The sequence below is a fragment of the Cydia strobilella genome, chromosome 2 (genome assembly GCF_947568885.1).
Source record: "Cydia strobilella chromosome 2, ilCydStro3.1, whole genome shotgun sequence".
In the NCBI taxonomy this organism is placed as follows: Eukaryota; Metazoa; Arthropoda; class Insecta; order Lepidoptera; family Tortricidae; genus Cydia; species Cydia strobilella.
In genome coordinates, this window is record NC_086042.1 from 6,549,686 (window position 1) to 6,577,364 (window position 27,679).

A 27,679-nucleotide genomic window follows, 5' to 3' on the forward strand; every position below is an offset into this window, starting at 1 on the left:
GTCATAAGGTCAGCATGGTCAGACATGGGGCCGGATTCGCGTGATGGATGGGTCCGCGGCCTGTATCGTGGCTGCAATATTTCATTCACAAGCCTGTTGCTAACTAACCTTGTTCTTGATAGTTAAACTTAAGCTAGAAAATTAATCGTGGGTGTACCATTATATTGTGTGAGATTTAAAAAAAGAACATGGGGCTTTAAGGAAAGACGTGATTTTATGTGAGTATGTCATGTTGATTATACTTGGTAGGTTGGCGTTCTTTGTAAATTTTGCAACACAACTGATAATAATATCTATTGTCTTTTTTATAATTTGTACAAGAAAAATCGACATTTTCCTCGTAGCTTCCAAAAGTTAGTAGCAAAAACTTGGCAGCTAACGCAGCATGACATTATCGTAAGATTGAAACAGTGGCCGCGGCCCATGTCCCGTTCTGCTCCGGACAGTTCATTTTTAATAATAAATGAGACGAAATCAAGACATGACGAATAAATGAATCCAGAACTTGACGAATAAATGAATATGGAATATGATAAATGGAAGGCCGGGATCCCTCGCGAAGATTTTTTCTGTGCCGCCGTCCGAACGGAAGACGCTGGCTTTTTCCTTTTGTAGCGGGACAAGTTAAGCGTTTTTTGGACCGAGACTGGCGGTGTGATATTTATCATGTTATAAAAAACGTTAGATCTTCAATTGTGTTCATACGATGATTTGACCGCTGGATGGATTTTGAATCAAAACACATCTTTTTTTTCAAATCGGATAAATTATAATTATGTAGGTAGCCACGAGAAAAGAGAATGTGTAATATTATTTATCGATTGCTGTAATCAATAATTTAATTCGAATGGGTTAGGTATTTAGTGCATCAAATTATAAAGATTAGGATAGGTATTTAACTTAAGGATAGATAATGGATTAATGGATATAGTGTGCAGGTAGGTAGTTCACTAGTTATTTGTAATTTAATGTTTGGCACTAAGAAATTTATTAGTCTGAAATCAAGGTGCGTATCTAAATTCGTCATTACTAATGCATCAAACACACGTCTCCTATAAATCTCGAACTCCTCGACGCAACGGAGGGAACGCACGGTTGCGACACTACGCGTGACTCGCACGACCTCTGTCGATTTAATCCCGCGTACGTAATCCACTGCACCAGTCACTGCCACGTGGTTCAATGATAAAGTACCCAAGCAGATTATGCAAATTCTTAAAATTCAAACCCTGTCCCATTCTAACAACAACCGCAACTCTCACCCCATCCCTGTCTAGCGCGAGTGCTCCGCACACCCTATGACGGCATCGTCTGATGGATGATGCGTTATTCCAATAACAATTTGGATATCTATGTTGAATGTTTGAAAGATGTTGTGCTCTACATGAATGTGTTTGATGCGCTCGATATCCTTGATGTGTTTACGAGTAGGTAATTTTGTTGCGTTCGAAATTTGTCGTATGGAAATTTATACACAACCATTTCAGTCACGAGCTGTCGTAGTTAGAATGCGAATGTTTTACGGTTTTTGTATATAAAGGAGGATATAATTTTTTCAGGAAAATATCTTATGATAGTAGCCGCCATAATACATTTTTCTCATAGTTCCTCCAATTTAAAATTTATTTTGTATAAGATTTAGAGGTAGCTTACTTAAAAAGCCGGACAAGTGCGAGTCGGACTTGCCCACCGAGGGTTCCGTACTTTTTAGTATTTGTTGTTACAGCGGCAACAGAAATACATCATATGTGAAAATCACGGTTCATGAGATACAGCCTGCTGACAGACAGACAGACAGACAGACGTACAGACGGACAGATGAGTTTTAGTAATAATAGGGTTCCGTTTTTACCCTTTGGGTACGGAACCCTAAAAATATGAAATTTGCAGGTAATTAATAAAAAAAGGAAGCTACAAAAGCTCAACTCGCAAGCAATTGCAAAAAGAAGTATACCTTCTTGACTCAACGAGAAATACCTACACGATGTACTCTTCATCATAATAACAATATTATGTTTTGTAAATGCCGACATGTTGTTTTATAAAGCTGAATGCCAATGAACTTGAGGCTATTAAGGCGTCCACACGCAGCCCGCGGTGAGAAGCGTGTGCGCAGCGCTGCACCAATAAAATCAAAATGATTACTCGAGCCCGCCCGTGAACGTCCACTGAGACCAAATAGTCATAAGTGGCCATGTTCAGGCTAAGTATGCATTCTAAATGCTTGCAAAAGAGCAGCCAGGCCGAGGCCCTGCAAAAACCATTGTACCGTGACCTCCTGATCCGCAATAACTATGCGCAAACGTAGTGCGCTCTTATACTGGTTCGTCGACCAAATAAAATTGCTCGCACTCGTAAAGCTATTCGAATAGTAGCACACAGCTTGAAAGCATATTATACAACGTTTTATAACTGAAGTCGTAAAGAGGCGGACTCTTTATATGATCCCTGGCGTCGTAACATAATCCAACCTCTCGCGTCAAAAGGTCTTATAACAAACCCAATGTATGCAAATTACGTCTGTCTTCTTTTAAAAGAAATAATGAAATTCATTTTAATACAACCTAGACCTCTTTCGATACTCGTTTATAAATGGCCAGCGATTAATATTTCTGTTTAAGCGATGGGAACTTACTTAGGTACTATTTAATCTATTTATGTCGGACCTTTTCAACGGGCATGTAAAGCGCACCTTTTTTTATATTAATTATAGGAACTGTAAAATTACTCACTTTGTTTTTAAAAGCATTCCATAAAAACCTTTCCTTTAGTTTTCAAACCATTACTTAACTATAAAATATTTGAATGAGTATTTATATGAATATTATAATTTAAACGAAGACATCAGCTAAGATCACAGTTGCATTAGCTAGTATTGGTACCTGATGCATAGGAATACGTACTTAATAGTTACTTAGGTTAGGGGAGACCGAGGTAGGTTAACACAAAGATAAGTTGAGACAACGTCCATATCTCGCAAACTACAATAGACGCTAGAAGTATGGCTCCTAAGAAAAATATGCGTCATTTTCCGTTCTAACCAACTTCATCATACATGTTTAGGCCTCAGATGAGCTGTTGAGGTATTACAGAGGTAAGAGCTAAAATATTGCTAAGAGTAAGTTTCTCGACATTTTTTCAAGGCCATACCTTTATCAGTTTTAGCATTTTTTCCGATATATGCTTGAATAATTCTGGCAGTGCTTTTTATCATATATTGGACTTGGACTTATCAACGTTTTTAAGTAAAGTCCATGTTTTATAATCTAAAAGTGCAAAGAAGTGTAAACATCTGAAAAATACAAGGGTGAGGTATGTTAAAACACCTTGTTGCAACTTACTTCGTCAATTTTTTGTTTGAGTTTCGCAAAGGCTCTTTATACCAGACTGTTAAAATCATATTTTTCAATTTTATTTTTCACTTTGGTTACCAATAAGCTACGTGTATTTCATAATGCTTCAGTCACTAACAACTAGTATTCTCAATAAAAATATTAATTAATGTAGCATATTTTTCTTTTTAAAATTATAACTAGCTAAAAGACAAAATTGAAAACTAAAATTCTAAATCGAGCTGGCGGTTACCGGTGAAAATGTTTTACTGACACTTCACACTAGTTTGCTATTTATTGTTTAAATTTCTAAATTATAAATGTGTGTCAACTTACCTCAGTACCTTAGCTTCAAGTTACCTCGGTATATACCTATTAGAAGAGTTGAAACAGATCAGATTGATGCAGAAAACAAATGTTTTTAAATAGTTCCAAGTACAATATGGTGTTTTTGTTTTGGGTGGTAAGTGGTTATGAAATTTGCTATCAGATGATTTAAATTTCGTGAATCTAGCTTCTAATACAACAGTTATGACCGAAAAAGTAAAATTTGTGTCAACTCTCCTTGGTCTCCCCAACTTACATTCTTTTTTGCGCCTGTGATACCCCAAGGCTAATTTGCGGTAGGTATATCTTTCTATTTTGTAACTAAGTAGGTCTGTAGCTAACTTTATAAAATAGTATAGATAGATAAGTTGTGGTTGAAGTAGATTAAATATTATAAAGTTGGCTTGATGGAATATTGACATCGAAAATTCTCGATATGGGCTTGAGTATGCCTTATGTTAGCCGTATGACTTGTATGCGGAACTAATATACCCCGACCTGAAAACCTTAAGCACCCATTTAATCTCTGAAATATTCTAAGAGATATTTAAAGTATTTAAGCTGAGCAAAACTCATACAAACACTCGGTGTTAGTTGGCATTATTTATTACTAGTGACCCGCCCCGGCTTCGCACGGGTAGTTCAACTAATTTACACAAAACCTTTACAAATTATACATATAAACCTTCCACTTGAATCACTCTATCTATTAAAAAAACCGCATCAAAATCCGTTGTGTAGTTTTAAAGATCTAAGCATATATAGGGACAGACATCCATCCAGACAGCAGGAAGCGACTTTGTTTTATAACTACTATGTAGTGAGTAGTGATGATTACAGTTCGTATATAATAAACACTCGAAACGGTGCCAGGAATTGGTAAATCTATCTCTTGTTTTTAGGCTCCATGATGTCCCTATTTGTTCACAATAAACGATTATTGCTTCGTGACATGACTCCCGTTCAATCGTCTCATTTGTCCGCAAGTCTGCGGTAAAGAGAACGGAATCGTGTCCGTAGCAGGGCATCAAGCGCATAAATTCAAAGAAAAGCGTTGACCGTTAGTTTGTATGCCAATGCAGTAAGGTTTTCAATCGCACAGATCATGCCGGTATGGGCCGCGGGTTCCGTAATAACACTAATAACTGACCGTGCGAACGGAAACCTCATGGCTATCACACATTTCAACAGTTTCTTGCGTTGGAAAAGGAAAACTACTTCTAGTAGTCATAATGTCACTGAAGTGTTAGGCCCACTTGCACCATCCCACTAACCAGGGGTTAAGCGGTTAAACCATTAACCCAGTGTCTAATTGTACTGGTAATCATGGTAACTCCATCGATGGTTTAATCGGTTAACCCCGGGTTAGTGAATGGCGCAACCCCTAAGAATGCGTAGCAGGTTGACGTGGGCTAAACAAAATAATAGAGCATTCCAAATTTACTCATGCATTGTTGAAAAGAAAAGAAGCCGATTGTTTAGGTATTAATTGGGTCTGTCTAGATATGTATTTAGCCACTTCAAAATGAAAAAAGTTTTTGGAGAAAAATTGCAGTATCTCTGAAATTTGGCCAAAGCCAGAAAAATTTACAGCAGTTATTTTCTAAACATTATCAGGAACATTTAAATTTAAATCCTTTGGGACCCGTCTCTACGTCTATTCTATCCTTATAGCACAACCCTATTTTATTTAATGTATGAAATAGGAAACCGATCTCAGAACCGCTTAAACAACTTAAATTGTTGTACACTTAAAACAAATGGTTGTACGTGAATTAGTAGAGTACGGTTCAGATGTGCTGTATCACGATCTTGCAGTATCATGCCGGCGATAGAGTAATTTTAGAGATGGATTTCTAATAATGACACTCGCGTGATCTTGAGACTAACGAGACACTGCAGTTACATATAAAAAATTTAAATACACCCCACGGCTAAGTACTTAACTCGTCTCCCACATGACAGTTCTCATCTCAATTTCAGCTCAAAGTTGACAGACGAGAGTTCGACACACATGTTAACCAGGCGTTGTCCAGGGGTGTTATTGTCGTTTAACTAACGCAACGCCTCTGGCAAACTATTTAAGTTTTCCCCGAATACGTGTAACTGTTACAGATCGCGAGATCACCTTACACTGGGTTGCCTTTCAATGCACTTGGTATGCGGTGCAAACAGCAGGCTAAACCCGTGATTCAGCAGTTTGCTGACTTTTGGCAGCACCCACGTTAACACATGCATGACGGAGGGTAGTGACTTGCGGAACGCCTCGGCAAGTCTGCAGCAACAATGGCACAACTTGACATTGTTCAATGTAGTATAAAACAAAATGGTGGGAACTGCTAAATTTGTGTAGCAAATTGAATAAATAATGCAACCTAATCAGCAAATGTGTGCCTAAGTGGTGCCTAATCAGCAAATTTTAAGGTACTGAATTTAGATAAAGATAAGATAAAATATATTTATTCGTGACGATCACAACACTAGTAAGAACATGTACAGACAACGACAGTAAGAAAAGAAGAAATCATCAAATGTGCATCACGAAATGGTAAATTTGAAGGTATTTGCTTGAAATGACATCTGTAGTGTCACCGAATACTTATCGGTTCTAACTTAAAATTAATATCATGCAAGTATTACATACAACACTTGTGTGGAAAGCGGAGTGCGGCCCTCATAACACCGCTTACGACTTACGACTTTAAAGTTCGCAAAACAAGCGTTTCTAGGCAAAACCGCAAATTCTGCAATACTGGTCGAAAATATACGTGCACGTTGAATAAAGAATAAAAAAGCACAAACCGAGTTGGAGCTGTATGTGTTAGTGTGGGTAGGCAGCTAAACGCAATATAAAGTGTGGTTGTCATGGCATGTAGGTAGGTGTAGGTAGAGCGCCCTCTCCCCGCGCGGTCATTAGTAACAGAGCCCCGCCGCCGCCGAGGAGAAAGTATGATTTTACTCCTATAAAGCCGTATTTCTACTCCATACAGAAATTCGAATACGCGTGGCAAAGATCCCGGGTTCCGAGAAAGGACATGTGGCGTGGCGGTTGCTTGTACATAATTCGAAGTTTAAATAATCTCAATATGGCGGGGCGCGTTAATTTTCTCCGTGCGACGTGACGGCTGCGAAGCATGAGGGACATGAATACGGGCCTGCAAAAACTTTGAGATTTCTTGCCGCATGTTTATAATTAGAATTATGAAACATATTTCCATATTAAGCTATATCTATAATTTTTCTTTATTGATTGTCAAATATTAGTGAGCATTATTAATGTAAAGTTTATAATATGCGTATTAGCTTTATCTTTCAATACCTCTTCGAATGATATAAAAATAAAAGACTTAAGGATGACTCACGTTAGACCGGGCCGTTTCCGGGCCGGAGCTTCTGGCGCTTCGTTTTCTATGGAAAGCATCACGTGATCACCTGTCATGTCATAGAAAAGTAAGCGCCGGAAGCTCCGGCCCGGACACGGCCCGGTCTAACGTGAGTCATCCTTTAATCAGTAATCCCTTTTTAGGGTTCCGTACCCAAAGGGTAAAAACGGGACCCTATTACTAAGACTCCACTGTCCGTCTGTCCGTCTGTCTGTCACCAGGCTGTATCTCATGAACCGTGATAGCTAGACAGTTGAAATTTTCACAGATGATGTATTTCTGTTGCCGCTATAACAACAAATACTAAAAAGTACGAAACCCTCGGTGGGCGAGTCCGACTCTCACTTGACCGGTTTTTTTCTGATTAATGCGTCTACACTTAGATCAGTTACCTGCCATGCCAAGCTCAGCATTACAATTACAGTTACACAAATATAATTAAAAAAAATCCCCGTGACCAAGGAGAAGGTGGACGCCACGTAATAAAATATTTGTTTTAAGTGGAAAACTCACATTTGGTGGGGTCCCAGCTGAGTAATTAGTGCCCACCACGTGGCGAGGGGAATAACCGGTACAAAAAACGCCATGTTCGTGCGTATCACTACTACACAGCCGCACTATACGTGGAACCATTAATACAACAAACTTTTCTTTCTTTACTCTTTTATTTCGGGAGTTACGGCCGTCTATGACTATTGAAATATACTGCAATGCAAGTCATGTTATATTAGCAATCTTTGTAATGGCATGAGATATCCAACAAAATAATTTTTTGATTCCTTAGTTAGGTGGAGTCTTAATACATTGGGTTAGAATTTGTGGTAACTCTTTTAACATCAAAGAATAAGTTTCGATGCAACAATATTATCATAATATAACGAAACATATCTAAATAGTTCAAATGCATAGTTAAGTTTACTAACTTGTTTGTTAAAAAACTTGATACGTATCTTAATATGTACATATCGGTAATAACGAATCTTTCGGTGTAACTAAACCCATTTGAAAGGTCCAATAATGGGGATTATTTCGATGAATTCTGTAAGTTAACTAAGAAAATCTCCATTATTTCGATAGGCGCCTGTTGTTGGGAACCAATGTTCGACTAAGCATCTGCGAAATCCAAACTTAAGTTTTAAATCGTCTGTGGGTTTATTCCGGAGTAATCTACGCCATGCAAATGCTGGCGAGCGCGGGAGTCGAGGTCGTTGGCACATTGATTTTCGATTTGCTCCCGGTGCAGCACAAGTGGGTCAAGAGCTGCCCGGATCAGGACCGACACGGTGAAACTTATGGAAAACTCAATCGGGATTAAAATAAAACTAATTGCGATGAAAAAATGATAGCATGTTTAAGATAAAATTCTAAACACAGTAGGCAATCTTGAGCAGGAAAGCCGTAATTCCGAGGCCCTTATGTCCAAAATTACTTATGCCACTTATGTGCATACGTGCATTGGACATTTCGGTACCGAGAATATTAAAGAATTCGCGGTTTTTCCCAAAAAGTGGTTCCTGGTTTATTTGATTGACCTACTGAGAGCATTAATTCATGTAGCTAAGTCATTCGCCACTCTTTCTCAATTCTCAATTAGGCAACTGCTATAGAAAATAACGAACGAAAACTTACTACGGCACTTCGCGCATGCTAGAGGAAAGCTCATGGTCCCCGGAAATGAAACGTAACCTATTGATAGAGAAATGAGGAGTTTTCAACTTTTCATTAGGGTGCGATCGGAGCAGTTAGAGCCCTTTTATTATCTGCTCGCCTCTAAATTGCCGAAAAGAAATTCCTCCCCTGGAAAAAAGGGGAACCGGGGACAAAACCTTGTCCTCGAGTTAGCTTTCAATGGCGCACCGTTATTTAAAAATCGAACTCGATAAGAGCCGGAATGTTTTTATTTTTCTAAATGGCCAGAATTTATGTCTTCTTTAAAGTAAATACTTATTGGAATCGATGGCACATTTCAATGGAAGGTCTTTGATAAGGTATTTTTATGTCAGTCGGGATATTCGGACTCTGGGAAATGTGTCGTTCGATTTTCGGTAATGGTCAACTGATAAGCAAATGACGTCGTTATTGTGCCTGCTTTAGTTTGTATCGTTTGCGTTTCATTTCATTTCCTTTTGACGCTTGACCTAATAAATAACTTTCATCCGCAGATGAGACTTTACGATTATGCGGTATAGAAGCAAGTTTTAAAGGATATTGAGGCACGGGTGTAATGAAATTGTATCGGTGATAATCAGATAGCTTTCGTCAAGTAATACATTAGGGCGGGGGTGGCGCGGATACAGATTCCCCCGCGGCTGATAAAGAATTGAGGGTATTAAACGATTACAAATGCTTCGCGGTTCAATAAACAAACCACTGGAGGAAACCGGAGGAATCGATGAATTGCCTAAATAACTACGAAACAGGAAATGGAATTAGAAATATATCGCTGCTTCATAGGTATTCACTGAAAATTTGAAAATTAAACAAAATAATTAATTCAACGACTGAAATAAATAATAGTTTGATAATAGCGGCGCCTAAATAAAACATTATTAAGCAATATTCAGCTAACTAGCAACCAAATATGACGTGTCAAAATGTGGAAGAGCCATTACAGGTTTAACGTTTTTTGTAAGACTCCACTCACACACACATTCACTCACACTACACTCTATCGCTGTAGAATCTGTGCAGCTGCAGAGCTAGCTTGGCCCGACTCTACACGATTTGAAATGCAAAAAAAAAACTGAACTATATTAAACGCATTTAAGAAATTCTAGCTTGCCAATAACAAAAATTGGTTGTGATACTGAACGAAAACGAGTGACTGAGAGGGGAAATAGATTCGCTCTTTAGTAGAATAGGCAGGAAAAAGAGCATTACGGCATCCACGATAAGTAGTCTCCAACTCACACTTTTCAACTACCTACCACAGAATCAAAGGTACAAAGTGAGGTGACAACTTCAGATAAGGCCTTCATCCAGTCTTATTTATGTAGCCGGCATCCGATTGAGAGGTCGGTGCTCGGAGGTGCTCGGTTGCGCTCGGGGCCGGCACATTTCCACGAGCCCACTTATCTACCCTCCGAGCTTACATTTTATTTCCGACCCGTGCTTCCTACCGTTTGATTGTGATACTTTACCAACTACTCTTGCATATATTACAGAATATACAAAAATACTTTTATTTCAATTTGAATAGGTTCGCATCGAAAGCTACTGTCGATCTACCACTTACCTCATGTAAGGAAGTTGCGCGGTGATTTTTAGTAAAAGAAAAGTGATTACACTAAAACTATTTTATATTTTACATTATACTATCTAGTTAATAAAATGCAATTAGTTTCATGCAGCTAAGCCTTCGATGAGTCCGTGGCTGACCGTAATACTTCTTACCAACCGCCTCAGTTAAAAGGTAGCTTATAGCTGATATTCCTTTTAATCTCCGAACTAAACGAATTTGATAAATAAAGCAAATGTATCGTAAAAAAGGAATGACGAAGACAATAAAATCGAAGCAGCGGAATATTCGGTAGGTATTTTTGAGCGGGGACATTCACAAAGTTAAATGGGTTTACTGCAATCAGGCTGTTGCGTAACAGAATCAGATAAAAATATATTAGAATTTTGTTTCACGGTGTTGCGCTCTGAGGCCGCGACTTGTTTTATTCGATCAATTTAACACAACACTTAAATAATACCTACGTAATACGATGTCGAAAAACATTAGGTACCTAATGGCTTAGGAGTTTCACGAGATCAATTATCGGCAATAAACATTCAAAAAGTTACTTACACATTCTCTACTTCTGTTTTTGTAATTTAATAGGACATAGTAAAATCCAAGAACAATAAACATTTGAACATAAACCATAATTCGAGGATTTTGCCCATCATTAAAAAAACAGTGTATGTCAAATGTACTGATATGCATTTATGTTTGACTTGTTCTAATTTTGAGCTCCAATCCAATTTTTCCATATAGGTAGTGACCAAGTTTTCTTACAACAATTGTAGGTAAGTAAGTTAACGTTTTCCTTTACTCAATCGATTTTAAGAATTAATTCGAACAAGCAGCGCTACACCAAGCCCTCAGTTCCTTTCACGACGATTTTTACACTTCCGTGTATGCATAGATAAGCAAATACCGCGCGTGATGGATATTACGGCACACCTTACATCATTTGCGTTATTACCTGAGGGCGCAAGCGTCTTATGTCGTACTTTTAAGAACGTAAAGCCTCATGTGACTATAGGACGTATAAGCACCTACGACTTTGTTCCACGAAAAGGGACGATATCTAGATGTTCCCCTTAATATGCTAAAATCAAATTAGTTCCAACGCGTGATGGGAATCGATGGCACTCTCGATATTGCGAGGGCGGCTTTATTTGAAGCAGACGTGACGTACTTTAAATTAAACGCCGGTGTTCGAGCCATTGTTCCACTGTGATTGTTTTGAACTAGTTAATTTGTTCCCACGAGTGATGCTTAAGCTAATGCTTGAAATAAGGTCAGTGGATATTTTTTTCATGATATTTTGAGAATTGGATTTCTTATCATGGTGGTTTAGGTATTTGTATTGTTCTGATTCAAGTTAATATTGCCTCCCATTAAACAAATAACCATAAGTTTTCTGTAACCAAAGAAAAAACCGGCTAAGTGCGAGTCGGACTCGCGTTCCAAGGGTTCGGTACATTACACAATTTAAACAAGGTATCTTTTATGTGAAATGTCTTTAAAAAACCCGTAGGGGTCGGATCAAAAATTAAGTAATTAAGTCCGACTCACGCTTGACTGCACATTTCTAATAGGTTTTCCGGTGATCCATAGGTAAAGATCTATTTTGTGTATTTTTTCAAAAAATTTGACCCAGTTGTTTCGGAGATAAAGGGAGAAAATATATTTGAGATTCTCACAAAGTGCTCTTTCATTTGATATGTAACACGATATAGTTTGACAAACTTTATTTTTTAATTTTCTCATTTACCCCCCAAAAGTGGCCCCCGTGTTCAAAATTAATATGTTTACGTTACATGTCCATCTTTGGGTCACAAACTTACATATGTGAACCAAATTTCAACTTAATTGGTCCAGTAGTTTCGGAGAAAATAGGCTGTAACAGACGGACAGACAGACAGACGGACAGACAGACAAACAGACAGACAGACGCACGAGTGATCCTATAAGGGTTCCGTTTTTTCCTTTTGAGGTCCGGAACCCTAAAAACGATTGTAATAAATCCCTGGTGACAAAAGAGTGCACGTTATCTACGAGTTTGATATACCTAATTAACGTCACCGAATTTATATGAAAGTATGCATTTCTCTTGGCCAGCAGATTAACTAAGGCCTATCGATGTTATCGTGCAAGTTTACGAACAAGTTGGGAGTTCTGAAAACGCCAATTTCCTGTGAGATTCTTGAGAGCGTTTATCTAGGCGGGGATCGGAGCCGTCAGCGGTAAGTCGCGGCTTTCATTAGGGCGTTAGCAAATTAACGCCCTCAGCCCTTCAGCCTGCGGACGCTGTCACGTTATTGCCCTTGTTAATTGTGCCTCAACATCGTTATTGCAGGCTGAAGACAGCCATGAGAAGTTGGCTGATGTAAGTACACAACACACAACTATACATACTTACTTGAAAATATATGAGAAGCGCTGGGTATAAACGATATTAATTTAGAGGTAATTTCGATTTTATATTCAAATAAAATAACTTCTGTACCACAAATTTTGAATTAAAAAAAAACCGGCCAAGTCCAAGTCGGACTCGCGCACGACCCGACCATTACACAAAATAGTTATTTGATATACAAGGGTGCAAAGTTGTATTTTACCCGCGAGTGTTTCACCCGTGTGTAACACAAAACTTTTCACCTCACTATAGCGAGGAAAGTGCAACATCCACAGGCGTTAGATCATCTTCATCACTGGAATCACTAATTTTTTTACGATATTATAACAAAAAACTCTGGAAGTTGTGTATTTTTACACGAGAAGTTTTTAAGTAAAAAATTTGTTGACAATGTTGACATTTCTGACGTATGAAATGTCAACAATGCGTTTTGAAATTGCATCGACTCAACTTGTGCGTTCAGAATTATATTTAACATCATTATAAAAAACAAACGTTTCTTATGGAATTTTAAGGTTTATGACTTAAAATCATTAAATAAAGCTAAATTTGGTATTTTTTATTAGATTCTCTAACCATTTATTTAATGATAATTAATATCGAACGAACCATTATCATGAGCGTTTTACGTTTTGTTATCTGTCAAGCTACTTAAACACGCTCCATCCAAGGTCAAATTACTTTCCCCACTAGTGGATAAAACGCGTTTTTCCCCGCTTGTTTTGAAGGATAAAAGACAACTTTCCGAGCTAGTGAGGGGAAAAATAACAAAATAATCACGTTTGTTGTGTCACTTTAATATTTATTTTATTCTGTTTTTAGTATTTGTTGTTATAGCGGCAACAGAAATACATCATCTGTGGAAATTTCAACTGCCTAGCTAACACGGTTCATGAGATACAGCCTGGTGACAGACGGACAGACAGACAGCGGATTCTTAGTAATAGGGTCCCGTTTTTACCCCTTGGGTACGGAACCCTAAAAAGAGTTTAAATTAGGCCATTTACTCATTGGAGTGCGTTCATGTGAGAATTTTAAAGAATGCTATGCGTAGACCACGTTTGTACCTTATTTCTGTACTTTAGAATCTCGATTTGAGATTGCAATGAAAATAAGTTAAAAAAAAAAACTTTTTCCAATATGCTCGGAAATGTTCACCTTATTGTAGAAAAAAATAGTATGGAAAGTTCTTCTTTATGGTCAAACTCAAGTGGATACATATTTAAAAAAAGTAAAAAATAAAACAGTAACATAGTTGGTCAAGCAAATATTGTCAGTAGAAAAATGCGATAAATTAAAATGTTCTATGGGACGATAACCCTTCCCGCCAACATTTTTAAAATTTACCGCCTTTTTCTACTCACAAGATTTGCTTGACCAACAACTATTTATAACATAAATAAACGTAAGTTTTACGCGATTAAGTCCCGTGTTAGTTTTAAAATTATTCGCTTTTCCTTGACTCGTTAGGTGTTGTTTTCGTAAATTGTCTCTTGTTTGACTTTGACAGAAAATAATTATTGTGCACGAAGAACAACGCAAAGACGTTCAATTTAGAAACCATCACACAACTTATCCTGATATACTTTTGAAACAAATGTTCCCTAATAGTGTCCAAGTCGCGTTACAAAGTATGTTCCAAAAATATTGTAATATAGGAATTTGGCAAAACGGCCGTTTATGCAGCGTCGCTGCGGTGACGGAGACTAATGACGGATGCACTAATAGTCGTACGTCGCGAGGGGGATAAGGCGTGTTTTGTCTACCATCGATTTGTCTTAAGGTGTTTGGAGACGTTCCGCAAATGGACATGTTATGTTATGCCAAAATTTACGCTGTAATACATTTTTCTTAACATTGGCTGTTCTGTTGGTGGATGAACAATTTCATGATGTTCGTCTGTCCAGTTGTCCAGGAGACAATAGTGATACAATTTGTTAGAAGAAATGTTGTATCAAGTTCTACTAACATTACCTGCCTAGATAACCTATTATTAAAATAGCTTATAACAACCACAAATGCATATTTGGTAAATGGATATACCATGAACTTTGGGGTTTGAGTGACTCATGGAGCCATTACCATGGCAACTTGAAGTAAAGAAAGGTGATAGGTTAGAAGCTTAACTGTGGAACTATGTTAAAGGACTGTGTGTCTCCACCCGCATCAGTTTAGTCAATATAAATAAGTAAGATTTATATGTAGATGGAACATGATTTATAAAATCTCATAATCCGTAATTACGTACATAGTATATCTTCAAAACGTGCACTAAGAGTTTCATTTACGTACATAAATTCCAATAATTCAATTGCATGTCCAACATCGCAATTAACAGCGATTCTATCTATAAACTGTGACCGCTGCTGACACATAGTTTACAAATTGGCGCAATAAAACATTTTCACGACAAATACTAAAACACAAAATAACACAAATTACACAAAAAATCGATCTCATATGGCCCTTTTCGAAAACTAGAAACATAAAAATCGCATCCAAAAAAGTCGTATCAGCGTTCCAGCTCAAACTACACATACGCCTTTATTCCTCACATTCATAGTGATTCTCGTTCAATAAATCGTATCTACATTACTTTTCGCTGCACATACGTCGGTCTTAATTATCACTAGCATTAATGTAATGACACACATCATAACAAATGACATTCGTGTCTGCGTCAGTCAGTAAGGGCATTAGCATAAATAAAACGCTTGTAGACGTTTATGTAAATTGAATGCCATGGCCTTTAAGTTTCGTTCATGGTTTTAATCGCGAAACGCAAGCATTGTTACAGGCCACGGATGAAAATAAATTTAAGATAAAAGTTACGAAAAAGGAAACTTGAATATAGGCATTTATTTTAACATACATACATATTTTCATATTAAAATACAATTTTATCGGGTCTATCGCGAATTAATTATATTTTAATATGTGTTAAAAACGTGAACATTTTAAATGTTATATAAATATTTTCATGTTTTATAAAAAAAAATACAATACACTAGGAAATTTATCTCGATAACCTTAATCTCATTCTCATGCTTTTAAGGTAAACTATTTCAAAATCGATCAGTGACGTGTCAGCCTCCCTGCTTTTTCGTAGCAATAGCAAGGGAGCCTACGGCGTAGCGCTACGGGCGACATCCCACGATTAAGTACAGTGGCAGCGGCCGAGGTAGTAGTTTCTTTTGTCATACACCATTTAAAACATGTATTACAAGTTGACCAATGTATGCAGACAAAATTCAGAATTTTTAGTTAGAATACACATGATAAAATTGTCTTAGAGCACCAAATAGAAGTTTCAATTCGGTAATTGCTTTTTAAATGGAAGGTTTTTCAAATTTTTATGTTACTAGTTAGGTTCTCACAGAAAAATTGACATATCGATTAAATTTTAAAGTTTTGAATTGCAATGCAATATATTATGTAACCTTGCAATTTAAAATTTTGTTATAATACATAGGTACATATCTAAATAAAATATTACTATTCAATTCTGATCTTCCTAATTGTTCGATGTTGTAGTTCCGATGTGTTTTAAGTTCTTCCCCTGCTAGTGAGGGCATCAAGATTAATACGTCTCCCAGTAACTGGTGCAACAATTTGTCTCTATAAACGTTGACTCAGCGGTTAGCGCGACGCGCGATTACCTCCCAATTTATTGTTTAATTCCAAAGCCAAGTTATTAATAACGCGGCATGATTAAACCAAGACGCAGTGATTTATCGCGCGAGTGTTAATATGCGGTGTTGAGGTTTGGGATGTGTGATTGCTTGAATATTTTATAGCTAGTGTTAATAGTTGTGTTATTATTACAATCGCAGAAAATATTAGAATCAAAGATCGTACTAGTACGATCAGGAACCCATGATCAAATGAAAACGGGTGCAATTGTATGAAAATACTATTCAAACAATACTTATCATTTCTTAACTTTAAATAAACTAAATATTAATGGTAATATTTATTCTTTTCGCCGTCGAATTAAAAATTAATAAGCAATTTAGAAAATTTACCCGACTAAGTATACCTACGGTTTAAGCATCACGACGTCTTGCATACGTAGTCGCAAGGGATAGTTTAAGTTTTATCAACAAACATTTACGTAGTAAGTTGGTTAATTACGGGCGGGCTTGTCCGGAAACCGGACAACATGATACACAGCCACCCTCGTCTCAGACAAGCTTGTGAATGTCTCCAACCCCACCGCCAAAAACGACCTAACTTTACAAACACCCATACAATATACAACCTAAACTCCTGACAGTTAAGTTGAAAGTCCTATGCATAAAAGTATTACATGGACTGTTACAGTTGATATCACAGCAGTGACGCTACCTAATCTACGCTGCGCGAATACGTACTCAAAGTTTAAGCACATATTGTTCAAAATGTATTGTACTTACGTGACAATGGTTGCGATATGGGGTTTATGCCTGTAAGATGATGCTTGTTTGGCAAACTCTTGCTGATATGATAAATCAGTTTACAGCCACCAAACAACTCACTTGAGATCGAGGGGGGACGCCAACGATCCACCGTCAAATGAACAATCGCATTTTGAATACTTGATAATTCTATTAGTGTTTAGGGTTGATAGATGTACGTGGTAATCCATTAACAAAAATTTGAATAATTTTACAATTAACGAAAGTGAATTAAGAATTTTGTTGAGCAGGTTGTCTATGTGGAATCACATTGGTTAAGAAGCTGTTGATCCTGCGTTCAAATATCGGTATGAAATGAGCAGTGTTTTAAGTGAATATCGATCTATTAGGTGTAGGTAAGTATTGCCACCAACATCACAAGTTTAAGTGGGTATTTAAAGATTTACAGGTATGGTTGCGGTCTAACGATCAAAGATGCTTATGTGAACCTAAGTGTATCCAGAAACTAAGAATACTTAACTATTAATAGTTATTACGATTAAAAGTTCTGTTCATGAACCGGTCTACCGTCGCGAGATCACACCTTTCATTGAAAACAAGCGATCTAAAAACGCTGAACTGTCTCTGTCCCACGACCGCCCATGCAGCTAGCGCCATCCCACTCTAATAGGATTACCGTAGACCGTGGCAGGTAAGTGTCGTTAATTGCCGTAAAAATCTACGCCGACAATGGAAGGACAAAAGCCGGCGCCCAGTGCGCGGCCGCCCTTAGCGAAAGTGATTTATTGATTTCTTCATGACGGCTTAGGCAGCGGATTACGCTTTGTTTGTTTGTTTGTAAGTTGGCGGCTGCCGTTTGACTGGACTAACAAAAGACGAAACAGGTTTAGCTACCTGTTTCTGATAATAGTAATGTGACCTAGTCATCTCCGACTCGCCTAGTCACACGTCAGTCATGTGAAACGTGAACCGAAAAAAGATAAGTCGGATGTTATTTTATTTTTTATGCGGCAGCCGCGGTCACGAATCGGTAAATGTATTTCACTTTAATATTTTCACAGACAGCGGCACAATTCATAAAAAAACTAGGTTGACCAATGTTAATTTTATCAGTTGGCTCCCCATGGAAACATTTTCAGTGTTATCAAAACAACATAATTCTAAACCTGGCTGAAATTCTACGAATAAAAGCCAAAAATTATGATAACCCACATAATTTCTGTAATCACACCGTGCGAATCTGTCCAAGAGTTCTGACCTAATGCACCGCGATCTGTCGCACGTATATTACCCGGGAACAGGAGCGGTGATAAAAGGCAGTACATTGCCATTCGGTGCGCGAGCGCGGGAGAGTTGGTTTTTAGAGCGAACCAGTGTATCCTAGACATCCGTAACTATACTAAATCGAACAGCGTACGTATACTGGTTAGTCTAAGCTCTTAACTGGCCAGTGCTTGGTTAGCGTTTGGAGCGACGTCCCAGGGTCCAAAGGGCAGTCCACGCCATTGATTTATCGCCCGGAATGATGTAGAGGTGAAAGTGTTACCGCGCGTAAATCAAAACCGATGTATTGACAGCCGATGAATACAGTTATTATACCGCGAAATAATTGTTTATGAACTATTAGCTACTGGAAAGATTTAGAGCTATTTGAAAGATTTATGGGCGATTTTATCATGTTTGATTGGTTGGTGTTCGCTATTATCTTTTGTTTTTGTTACAACTCTGAAGTTAGTAAGTGTGTATGGGATGGGCCTAAGTGTATAAAATAATAATCTTCGAGTTCCTTTACCAGGTAAATAATGAGGTGGACCACAAACAAATATTCTAATATGTTGTATTAAATATCATTCATGAAACTTTAACGAGTCCTTACGTTACGTTAGGCCCTGTTTACACATTGATTAGTTTTTAGTGCGAGATAATACATTTGCCACTAAACGCAAGTAGTAAATGTATGAACTTGCACTAAACACTATTTAGTGTGTAAACAGGCCCTTAGGTATTTGTAATAAAACTAATAAAGTATATACTTGACAGTCAACAGCAATTAAAGTGAATGTGGTAGCGGAAAGTAGTAATAATTTTCTTACAAAGCGTACCTTTTTCATAGCTCTTAAACATACTTTGTAAATTAATCTTGCGGTATTTTCGAAAAGGAATCGTTGTACCCATCAATAATTTCGGCGAGGTGATTAGTCGTGTTACATAACCAGTAATTGTTGTTCCCGTTTTAATTCACCTTAATAGGAACCCGGGGACCTTCGATGTTCTTAACCTCAAATTTACGGTCATTTTTCACATAAATCAAAGGGAGCCGGTCGGGAGATTTATTAAGCGGACCACAATGACCGACAAGGATCAAACTACCTGCGTTATTGCGTAACCACCGTTTTGCAACCATTGCGAATTTGGTAGATTTATGACTTACTTTTGCAAACGAAAGTACAAGTGTAAATACATTGGGATTGACATTGTTGGTAAAATCAGCTGCCTGGCGCCAGCAGTTTCCATAAAATATTGAGTCTTATTGTTGTATTATCGATTTCGTATTTGTATTATCGTATCTGTGCTTTATTAAGAGGCCGTAGTCGATTTTGGAGCAAAAATGTAAAATTGACAGATTTAGTCGTTGAAATTATACACGTTTTGTTACATAATATCTAAATAACAAGTATTGGTTTCTATTAGCATGTCTTCTCATCTTGCCTTTTAATAATGAGGTCGCGAGACTTGCGAGCGTGCGTCACCGGTAATATATGAAAAGAAGGGGCAGTTTTGAAAAATTCATTAAAAATCTATGGTGGTAAATTATACAAATTGATGTATAAGAATAGTTTCAGCAAATGTTGTAGATTGTTTAAGTATCAAAATTACGTTGAAATTAAGTCGATTTTCAGAGAAATAGTCACTTGTTTTGAAGTAATTTCTGGAGAAAATTGATTTCGTCTAACTTTCATTTACACTACTTCAAAGTCATAATAATAAAAATGTAGTCTGATAAACGTCAAGTACAGGATATGTGTAATACAAAATTACCATGTTTAGCCGTCCAATCTTTACGAAATTTACAAATAAGAGCGACAAAATCAGTGCTTTACGCGCGTTTACCTAAACGTCCATCAGAAAAGCAAGCATTACTAATTTAATGAGTCTGTTTTCAAAAAATTGATCTGATAAAAGGTAAGATAAGAAGACGTTCTAATAAAAACCAGTACTTGTTATTTCAATTAGGTAACAAAAGGTGTACAATTTCACCGACTAAATCTATCAATTTTACATTTTAGCGACTAAAATCGACACCGGCCTCTTTAGATGTGGGTGATATGATAATAGCAAAGGACCGAAATGAGCAGCGTAGTAAAGAAGAAGTTTTAAATACTCAGTAGTGAGAGTTATAGGTTAAATAGGCTATTGATTTAATACAAGTATCAAATTTAATATATCGGTAAATGAACATATTATTATTATTATTTAAGGAGTACCAAAAGCTACAAAAACATATATATATTGCTGCTACTGTTAGTAACTTAAGAACGTACCTACCTATTTTATGAGTAAAGCACATAAGAAGATATGTAAATACTGGAAGAAAGCAAAAAAAACAAAGCATTCAACATTGACAACTTTAAATAACCAGCAGATCTCAATGTTCGAGTAGATGCTTCTTAATACGCCTGTCGTATTATATCTATATTGATAGCGCTCTATTACCAATTGAGCGTTTAAATAAATAACGCCATGTGCCAACGCAAGACACCAAAGGACAGAGTTCCCATGTCATCATCATTATGTATAAAATGGGCTCATATTACAGCGAATATTTCAGTTGTTTAGTTACAGACGGAACGGAACCTAATTGGGGACGCACGCGATCCCAGTGACGTGTTTATGTATATCTACTTCTTATTTTTTATATTGGGTTATATTGAGACTTGCTCGTTTTTTGTTGGGTAAGAATATCCCTGTAATCTAATCTTTCAAACGTGGAAAATGACACTTCCCTGCTAGGGAAGATTTACGGTTAACTTTTTTAATTTTGGACTACTACAATGATATGGGACCCATGAGGGGTCTTCGGGTATTGTATTATTAGTATTATCAAATCCAAATTCAAATTGGTTGATTGTAAATTCTACGTTAGTCGGTGTGGCGTGTCGGCATGTCTCTATTTTATTTCTTGGAATGTAGGTAATAAGGAAATTATATTGCTTCAATTACGTAAAAATGGCGCCATTCAGAGCAGGTGCCATTGCCAGCGCAGAGCAATAACGCTGTCTTAGCTTTTGACTGCATCAGTTTAAAATGACGCTAAAAAAGCCAACTACTTTAAAACAATTATTTTGGTTTGCGCTACAAGAAAGAATTTGATACATACAATGAAAATGAATGATATTATGTGAACAACATCATAATTAACTCCAAACAATTCTGAATCTCTTTGCTTTCATTTAATAACCGACAGCTGTATCAACGTGTATCATTTGATATAACATCTTGCGTCAGACATCAAACAAGCCGAACAAATTGAGACAGTGCAGTACACGGAATTGTATTAAAGAATCGGAATGATCGATCGTGGCAGGGCGTTTTAATTCCGAGTCGAGATGGCCGGAGGCGTGGTTCTCAACGATTTGTTTTAGCTGCAGTCGAATAGGTGAGGGAAAAAATGCCGAGGAGCGATGGGAAACTTTTACAGGAAACTCAGCCTTCATAGCACTTACTCGTACCTATTCGTAGATTTGGTTATGGATTAGTAGAAAGTCTGATTCATTCAGGTTGGCTTGTTTAATAGTTACACCGATTACCGTGATAAATTAACATCAAAATAGCCTCGAGGATTTTATAAGAGAATATAAATAATTCTTATATCACATAAACGAGCTGTAAGAATTTTGATTTACATAATTGTATCTACCTAAGACATTGTATGATTAGTTTTTAGCAATGACCTGTATGTAACGTTCTATTGTTACTTGGCCAAATAATAAATTAACTTGAAACTATATTTTTGTTCTAAGTCAATTTCTGCTTGTTATACAACGCGTACCTAAGTACCTAACTGAAATGTTTGAAAACTCAAAAATGCTGTTTCCCTACCAAAACTTTTGATTAATCCAAAATAATCAAAGAAAATTTATTTTATATTTCTGTCTTTCTTTTTAGTCTACTTGCTGTTTTTTTATAGGTACTTTATAAAACCTGCACCTGCCTACTACCTAACATAATATAGATACTTAAGTAGAGATAGGGATTTTTTAGTTTTAGTTTTTAGTTTTAATTTAGTTTTATTTTTTAGATAAGTTCGTTTTTAACAAATATTGTTAAATCTAACCTCCTTGTCCTTTAATAAATCTATCCCTAGAAGAGATATACATACCTACATATACAACAGGTATGTTGGAATCCGTGGCTTTTAAAATATCAAAGCGAACGCAGACGCAGAAGTGCCACCGGATATCCAGCGCGGAAACGGGTGGAATAGACGAGGAGCTGTCACTTAACAGAATCAGTCAAAACTTGGTAAATCCAATATCTAAGTTTAGAGCGGGGGCACAAACGCCGAGCTGCATAGAGGATGCGGCCTTACCTGTAGCGGATACCACGTATATGCGAAATATGCACAACTTCGACTATTTTTTTTAAATTAAATGAAAGTTTAGAGGTAAATCGCCATTAACGGCTTGACATTGTACTTTGTTAAGAACTGGAATAAGATTATCAGCATAAAAGGTACTAACGTCATTTTAAATATCACTATCAAAGTAGGCACCTATTGTAATTTTGTTTCTTACACAACCCTTAGGTTCCTACATGTCCTATCATACTATTTTTACAAATTAAGTAAAAAAAGTTACAAAAAAGTACCGAATTAATTTAAAGTTCCGTTAATCGCAATCTCATGAATACATGAAAAAATAATAAAAATTAAAAATACCTAATATCTTACAAAAATTTGAATGTACTGGACGTACGTCAAGAAATCTCGGGATTGATTCCTCGCATGGCGCCCGCTTGCCCGCTTCCGCCGGCGGCGTGGCCCGCCCGCGTGCATCGCTCGATAGCGGCGACAGTGACTGATTACCCCCAGTTCACGGCCCCACTATCTCAGTATAAAGTATAAAGTTTGCTTATAAACATTTAAGGTGAGGGAATTCTTCGAATGCATATTGATTTTAAAGTTTAATCTGTAGGTACCTACTAATAATGCTAATGGGAAATGGCAAAATAATTTCTACCAACCTTTTCGGGAAACTTTTGGATAAACCAATACAGGTTTTTAAACAAACTCTTAAGTGCAGTTTAAATTACTTACGAATTGCATACCATGTCATTTTATGCATGCTTCATGTAGTCTTTTAAACATCTGTGTCCTGTCGTGTCATTGATCTATTCATTGCTAAAAATATTTTAGATATTAGTAGTAGTAATCATAGCAATTTCATATGAATTTCAGCAATGTTTCGTGCTGACCAATTACATGTAAAAGCAAAAGGGAATCTGATAATAAATTTCAGCGCACAAGCGGTGTAAGTCGGCGGCCGGACGGCGTGTTAACACCGTGTCGAAGAGGCCCCCTGCTGAGGCCGGCAGGGGGCAGCGCTCCTGCTTGCGTTAATCGCGGTGAACATATTAGACTAAACCTCCTTCAAAAGGACCTAAGAGTTCTTGAATCTTATACATTTTATGGCTTTCGGTGTTGGAACGATTAATATGGCAATTATTACGCTAATACCTGATTATATTTAAGTTTTAAGTTCTTACATGTGTGAAATGATAAAATTAGTAGTAAGAAAGTTCACACGAATGACGTTCGTGGAATAGCGATCATCTCGCTATTCCACATATCGTATTTTGTATTATTATAGCTTTCTACATATTTTGCAATATTACGCGATCTTCATATGCAATGTAATTAAAAGCCTTGGGCTTGAACTTGAACCTTGCTGAAATTTAAAAGATTAATCAAAATTTGGTCAATCAGCAAATATCTGAATCTTGAGATAGATATAAGTACTTAAATTGTATGTATATGGAGTAAAAGGAGCTTGGCAAAAGATATGTTCATAAATAATGCACGAACATTGATTTGCCACACCTCGAAGTACAAGCCTCTAAGTCAATTTTCTCAGCTTCGATGTACTGACATGACCCCAATATTAAATGTTCCCGCGCCGCGATTGACACAGGAGCTGCAATTTGCCGCATGTAGAGCATGATGTATCGGCCTCAGGTGAGGCCCGTTCCCAGGCGCGCCCGACTCATGATGATGGATCATCTCATCCCGCTTTGTCTGACCCACCGTTTGTCCCGACGACGACAAATTTGGGGTCATTCCGTCTTTGCTTTTAGCTATTGTTACTCTAATTGTGTCAAAATACCCCATAAAAAATATGTTTGTAGATCGCCAAATCGGTGCCACACAGTAACGGTAGGCTACGGTCTAAAATTGATGGAGTCCAATATTTAAGGCGAGTTGTCAAAAAAGATTACTACTAGTTAGCCTAAGGAAATTGAAATGATACATGTCTTTCTGTTTTTTTAAAGCATCATTAGTGAAGTGACATAAATCCTACATAGCAAGATAGCATTTTATATGAGTTGTCAGCATGTAAATTATGATCTAAAAAGTTCTCACTTATAATTTGTGGTTATAGTGCATGTCGAGTTCCGTTCCGTTAGAAGAGTCGCGGCGGGTCGGTGGCTCGGATAATGCCCGGCACGGCCGCTCCGCCCTGCACCCGCGCCGCGACACCACTCCCACCGACAACAGTTACCCACACAAAACGTCGTGAGCCTCACAATTCAATATATTTCAGAGTAATTTGATGTTCATTAAAGAAACTCTGGGACCGTGAACCAGAACACAATGGTTGAATGGCCATTTGTTGCTGCCGTTGAAAGGCACAATAATAATTCCGAAGTAGTTATTCACGCGGCAGTTAGGCGCTTACGAAACGAAACGTCGTTTCGTGATGGAGTAGCCATTTCGTTGTTAAGTGGCCGCCGCGCCGCGATGGTGCGGTGCGATACAATATTCCCTCTAAACACGCTAAAATAAATGCAATACGTTACTGACCTTGCTGGCTGTTTTTCCTCGTGGTTTTTTTCTCTTTCATCCAAGGGTATTCGGGGACGTTGAGGCCGCCGCCCGGGGAGGGAAGGTCGGGCGCGTAGCCGGGCGGCGTGTGTTGTGGGCTCAGCTCGCCGCCGCCGAGCTGCGGCAGCGCGGTCATGAACTCGGCCATGGACGGCTGGCTGTTGATGAAGCCGGTCTCCGTGCAGGTCTCGAGCATAGGGTGCGGCGCGCCGGCGGCGGTGACGGCAGCCAGCCAGAAGCCGTTGCCGCCGTGCTCCATGCGGTCGGGTGCGGGCCCCATGGGCGGCGTACTCCTGCTCTTCACGGCGAACTCCTCCTCCATCTCATCGCGTACCCCCATGCCTCTGACAGGCTGCTTCCCTCTGATGGCGGGGAACTCTTCGCATTTTATCTTACGCACGAGCGGGTTACTGTCCAGCGGCAGCGCGGTGTTGCATATCTCTTGCATCGCTGCCGGTGCCGGTGACGCGTAACAACCAATGCACGATCATTTACGTGACGACTCTGCCTTCCGTTTGGCCTCATGCGTTAACATTTTCGTTTACGCATTGGAATTGATATAACTGCTTCCTGAAGCTATTTTGTTTACTTCCAACAGCAGCGTCATTATATCTGTAACAGATAATGTTAGATGAGAGATAATTTACGTCATGTTTTCTTAGTCTTATGTGTACAGTTATCTCTAACACAAAGAAAGGATATAATTAAATAAGATAGTCATCAGGTTTTCCTAAGATTACTTTTTTGAGAGCGATCTGAATAAGTAATGCTGTTAAGTACGGCACAAGGCTTTGTCTAATAGTCCCAAATTGTGAAATTAAACACGGCCAGGAGGCTGTTCGCGGTTATTCTGCAATTATGCGAGCTCGTCATTACGTGGTCTGTGTCGAATAATTTAAGCGTTTGACGTCGTGATGAACTCGCCAGTAATGAGTGCCCGAAATTGTTTATTGTTGCAATAAACATTATGGAGCGCAGACCGACGAGCCAACAATAAAGTTATTAAAATTGTTATGAACTGATAATCGCATGATGGGTCAATGTGTGGGTTTATCTAAATCGTATTACGCATGGACATTATGAGCATGTGACTTTCGTGTGAATATTATAGGTTTCATTACCAAGGCCCCATAGGTAAATCGCATTTTTCTACTCATCGACTGTAATGGTTGAATTAAGATTTCGTATAAAAAACTATAATTGCGTCCTTTAATGTTTGGGCTCCCAACTCAAGTATAATATTCATTTCGATACGTTGTAGTCAACTATAAAAAAAATTACCAATCACGTGCCGCCTCGCTCCCATAGAAAAGACTAAACAGTAAACGGGCTACAATAGTCGCGCGTTGATGTCTTTTGTACTACATTTTTGTAGTACCAATTTTCATTATTTATTTAGGTTTTATAGTAAAAAAGTATTATTTTAGATGACTCGTAGAAAAAGTATTGTATACAATAGTGATATAATCAAGCTTTTCAATCTCGTACCTCACTTAGGCAACTCAGCAAGCTTCGTTGCCTAAACACGGTACTCGACTGAAAAGCTCTAATATATCACGATTGTATAAAATACTATTAGGTATCCACATCAATTCACGCGTCAAAAGGTTAGAATAATAACGGTTGTAGAAGAACATATTCGGACCGCAATGTAAAGCAACACACAAGTTACGAGATACGAGCTTCTTAAAGTAACTGTCAACGCTCGTTGGCAGTTACTATAAAAAGCTCGTATCTCGTAATGTCATGTCATGTTATGTCTAGCGATGACAGTTCATTGCTGCTTGGTAAATTAAAAAATAATAATTACGGGGGTCATAATTAACTAACTTGAAAAAACTTCTTAATTAATGATTACACCGATAAATTCTATATCTGTCGTAATTTATCGCCCTTATTGGATTTACACGCTCTATATTCTGCCAAATACATCGTTTACTTCCTAACATAGCGACTTGCACATAAAATTAGCTATACGACCGTTAAATAAGCCGCCAGATTTTACTCTACACATCGCTAAAATAGCGCCATAAACAAATTCATAAGTAGGCCCTGCTCTCGTTTTTATGCGTTTTTAAGGGTCCCCCAAGGGAATTCAGGAAAAGTGAAACGCGGCGTAAAACCTGCACCCCGTCGCGAGACAAGAGGGATCTCCAAATTTAAGACTACCGTGCTATGCAAATGGAAATGTCTGAGGCAAAGCAAGGATTCTTTCGAGGGGGATAATCTTACTCTAGCATAGTCAGGCGTGAAAAGTTTTCCTGGTTAAAATATAATAACAACTATATACTTCAATAATATCATTTTAATTATTACACTGAGCCGCACATAAAGAATACAACAGATTTTCATAACACAAAGGAAATTACATTTCATTGCTCGTTCGCATTCTCATGCGGGGCATAGACGGAAAATTTTAATTCAAAACACAGAGCAACCCATACGCATTAAAATAGGTTTAACCGCCAGCCGTTCCATTTTCAAAAATAAAGTAAAACAAAAAGGT

At 37.8% G+C, this 27,679-nt stretch overlaps 1 protein-coding gene across 1 annotated transcript in view; it reads right to left on the reverse strand.

The window, feature by feature from the left end:
• LOC134750280 (homeotic protein proboscipedia) overlaps positions 1–27,679 on the reverse strand; it is an 80,631-nt gene that overhangs the window by 30,393 nt on the left and 22,559 nt on the right. The window contains exon 2 of the mRNA XM_063685444.1: positions 25,153–25,785. Coding sequence (XP_063541514.1) covers positions 25,153–25,621 — 469 coding nt within the window. The 5' untranslated portion in view covers positions 25,622–25,785. The remainder of the gene's footprint in view (positions 1–25,152; positions 25,786–27,679) is intronic.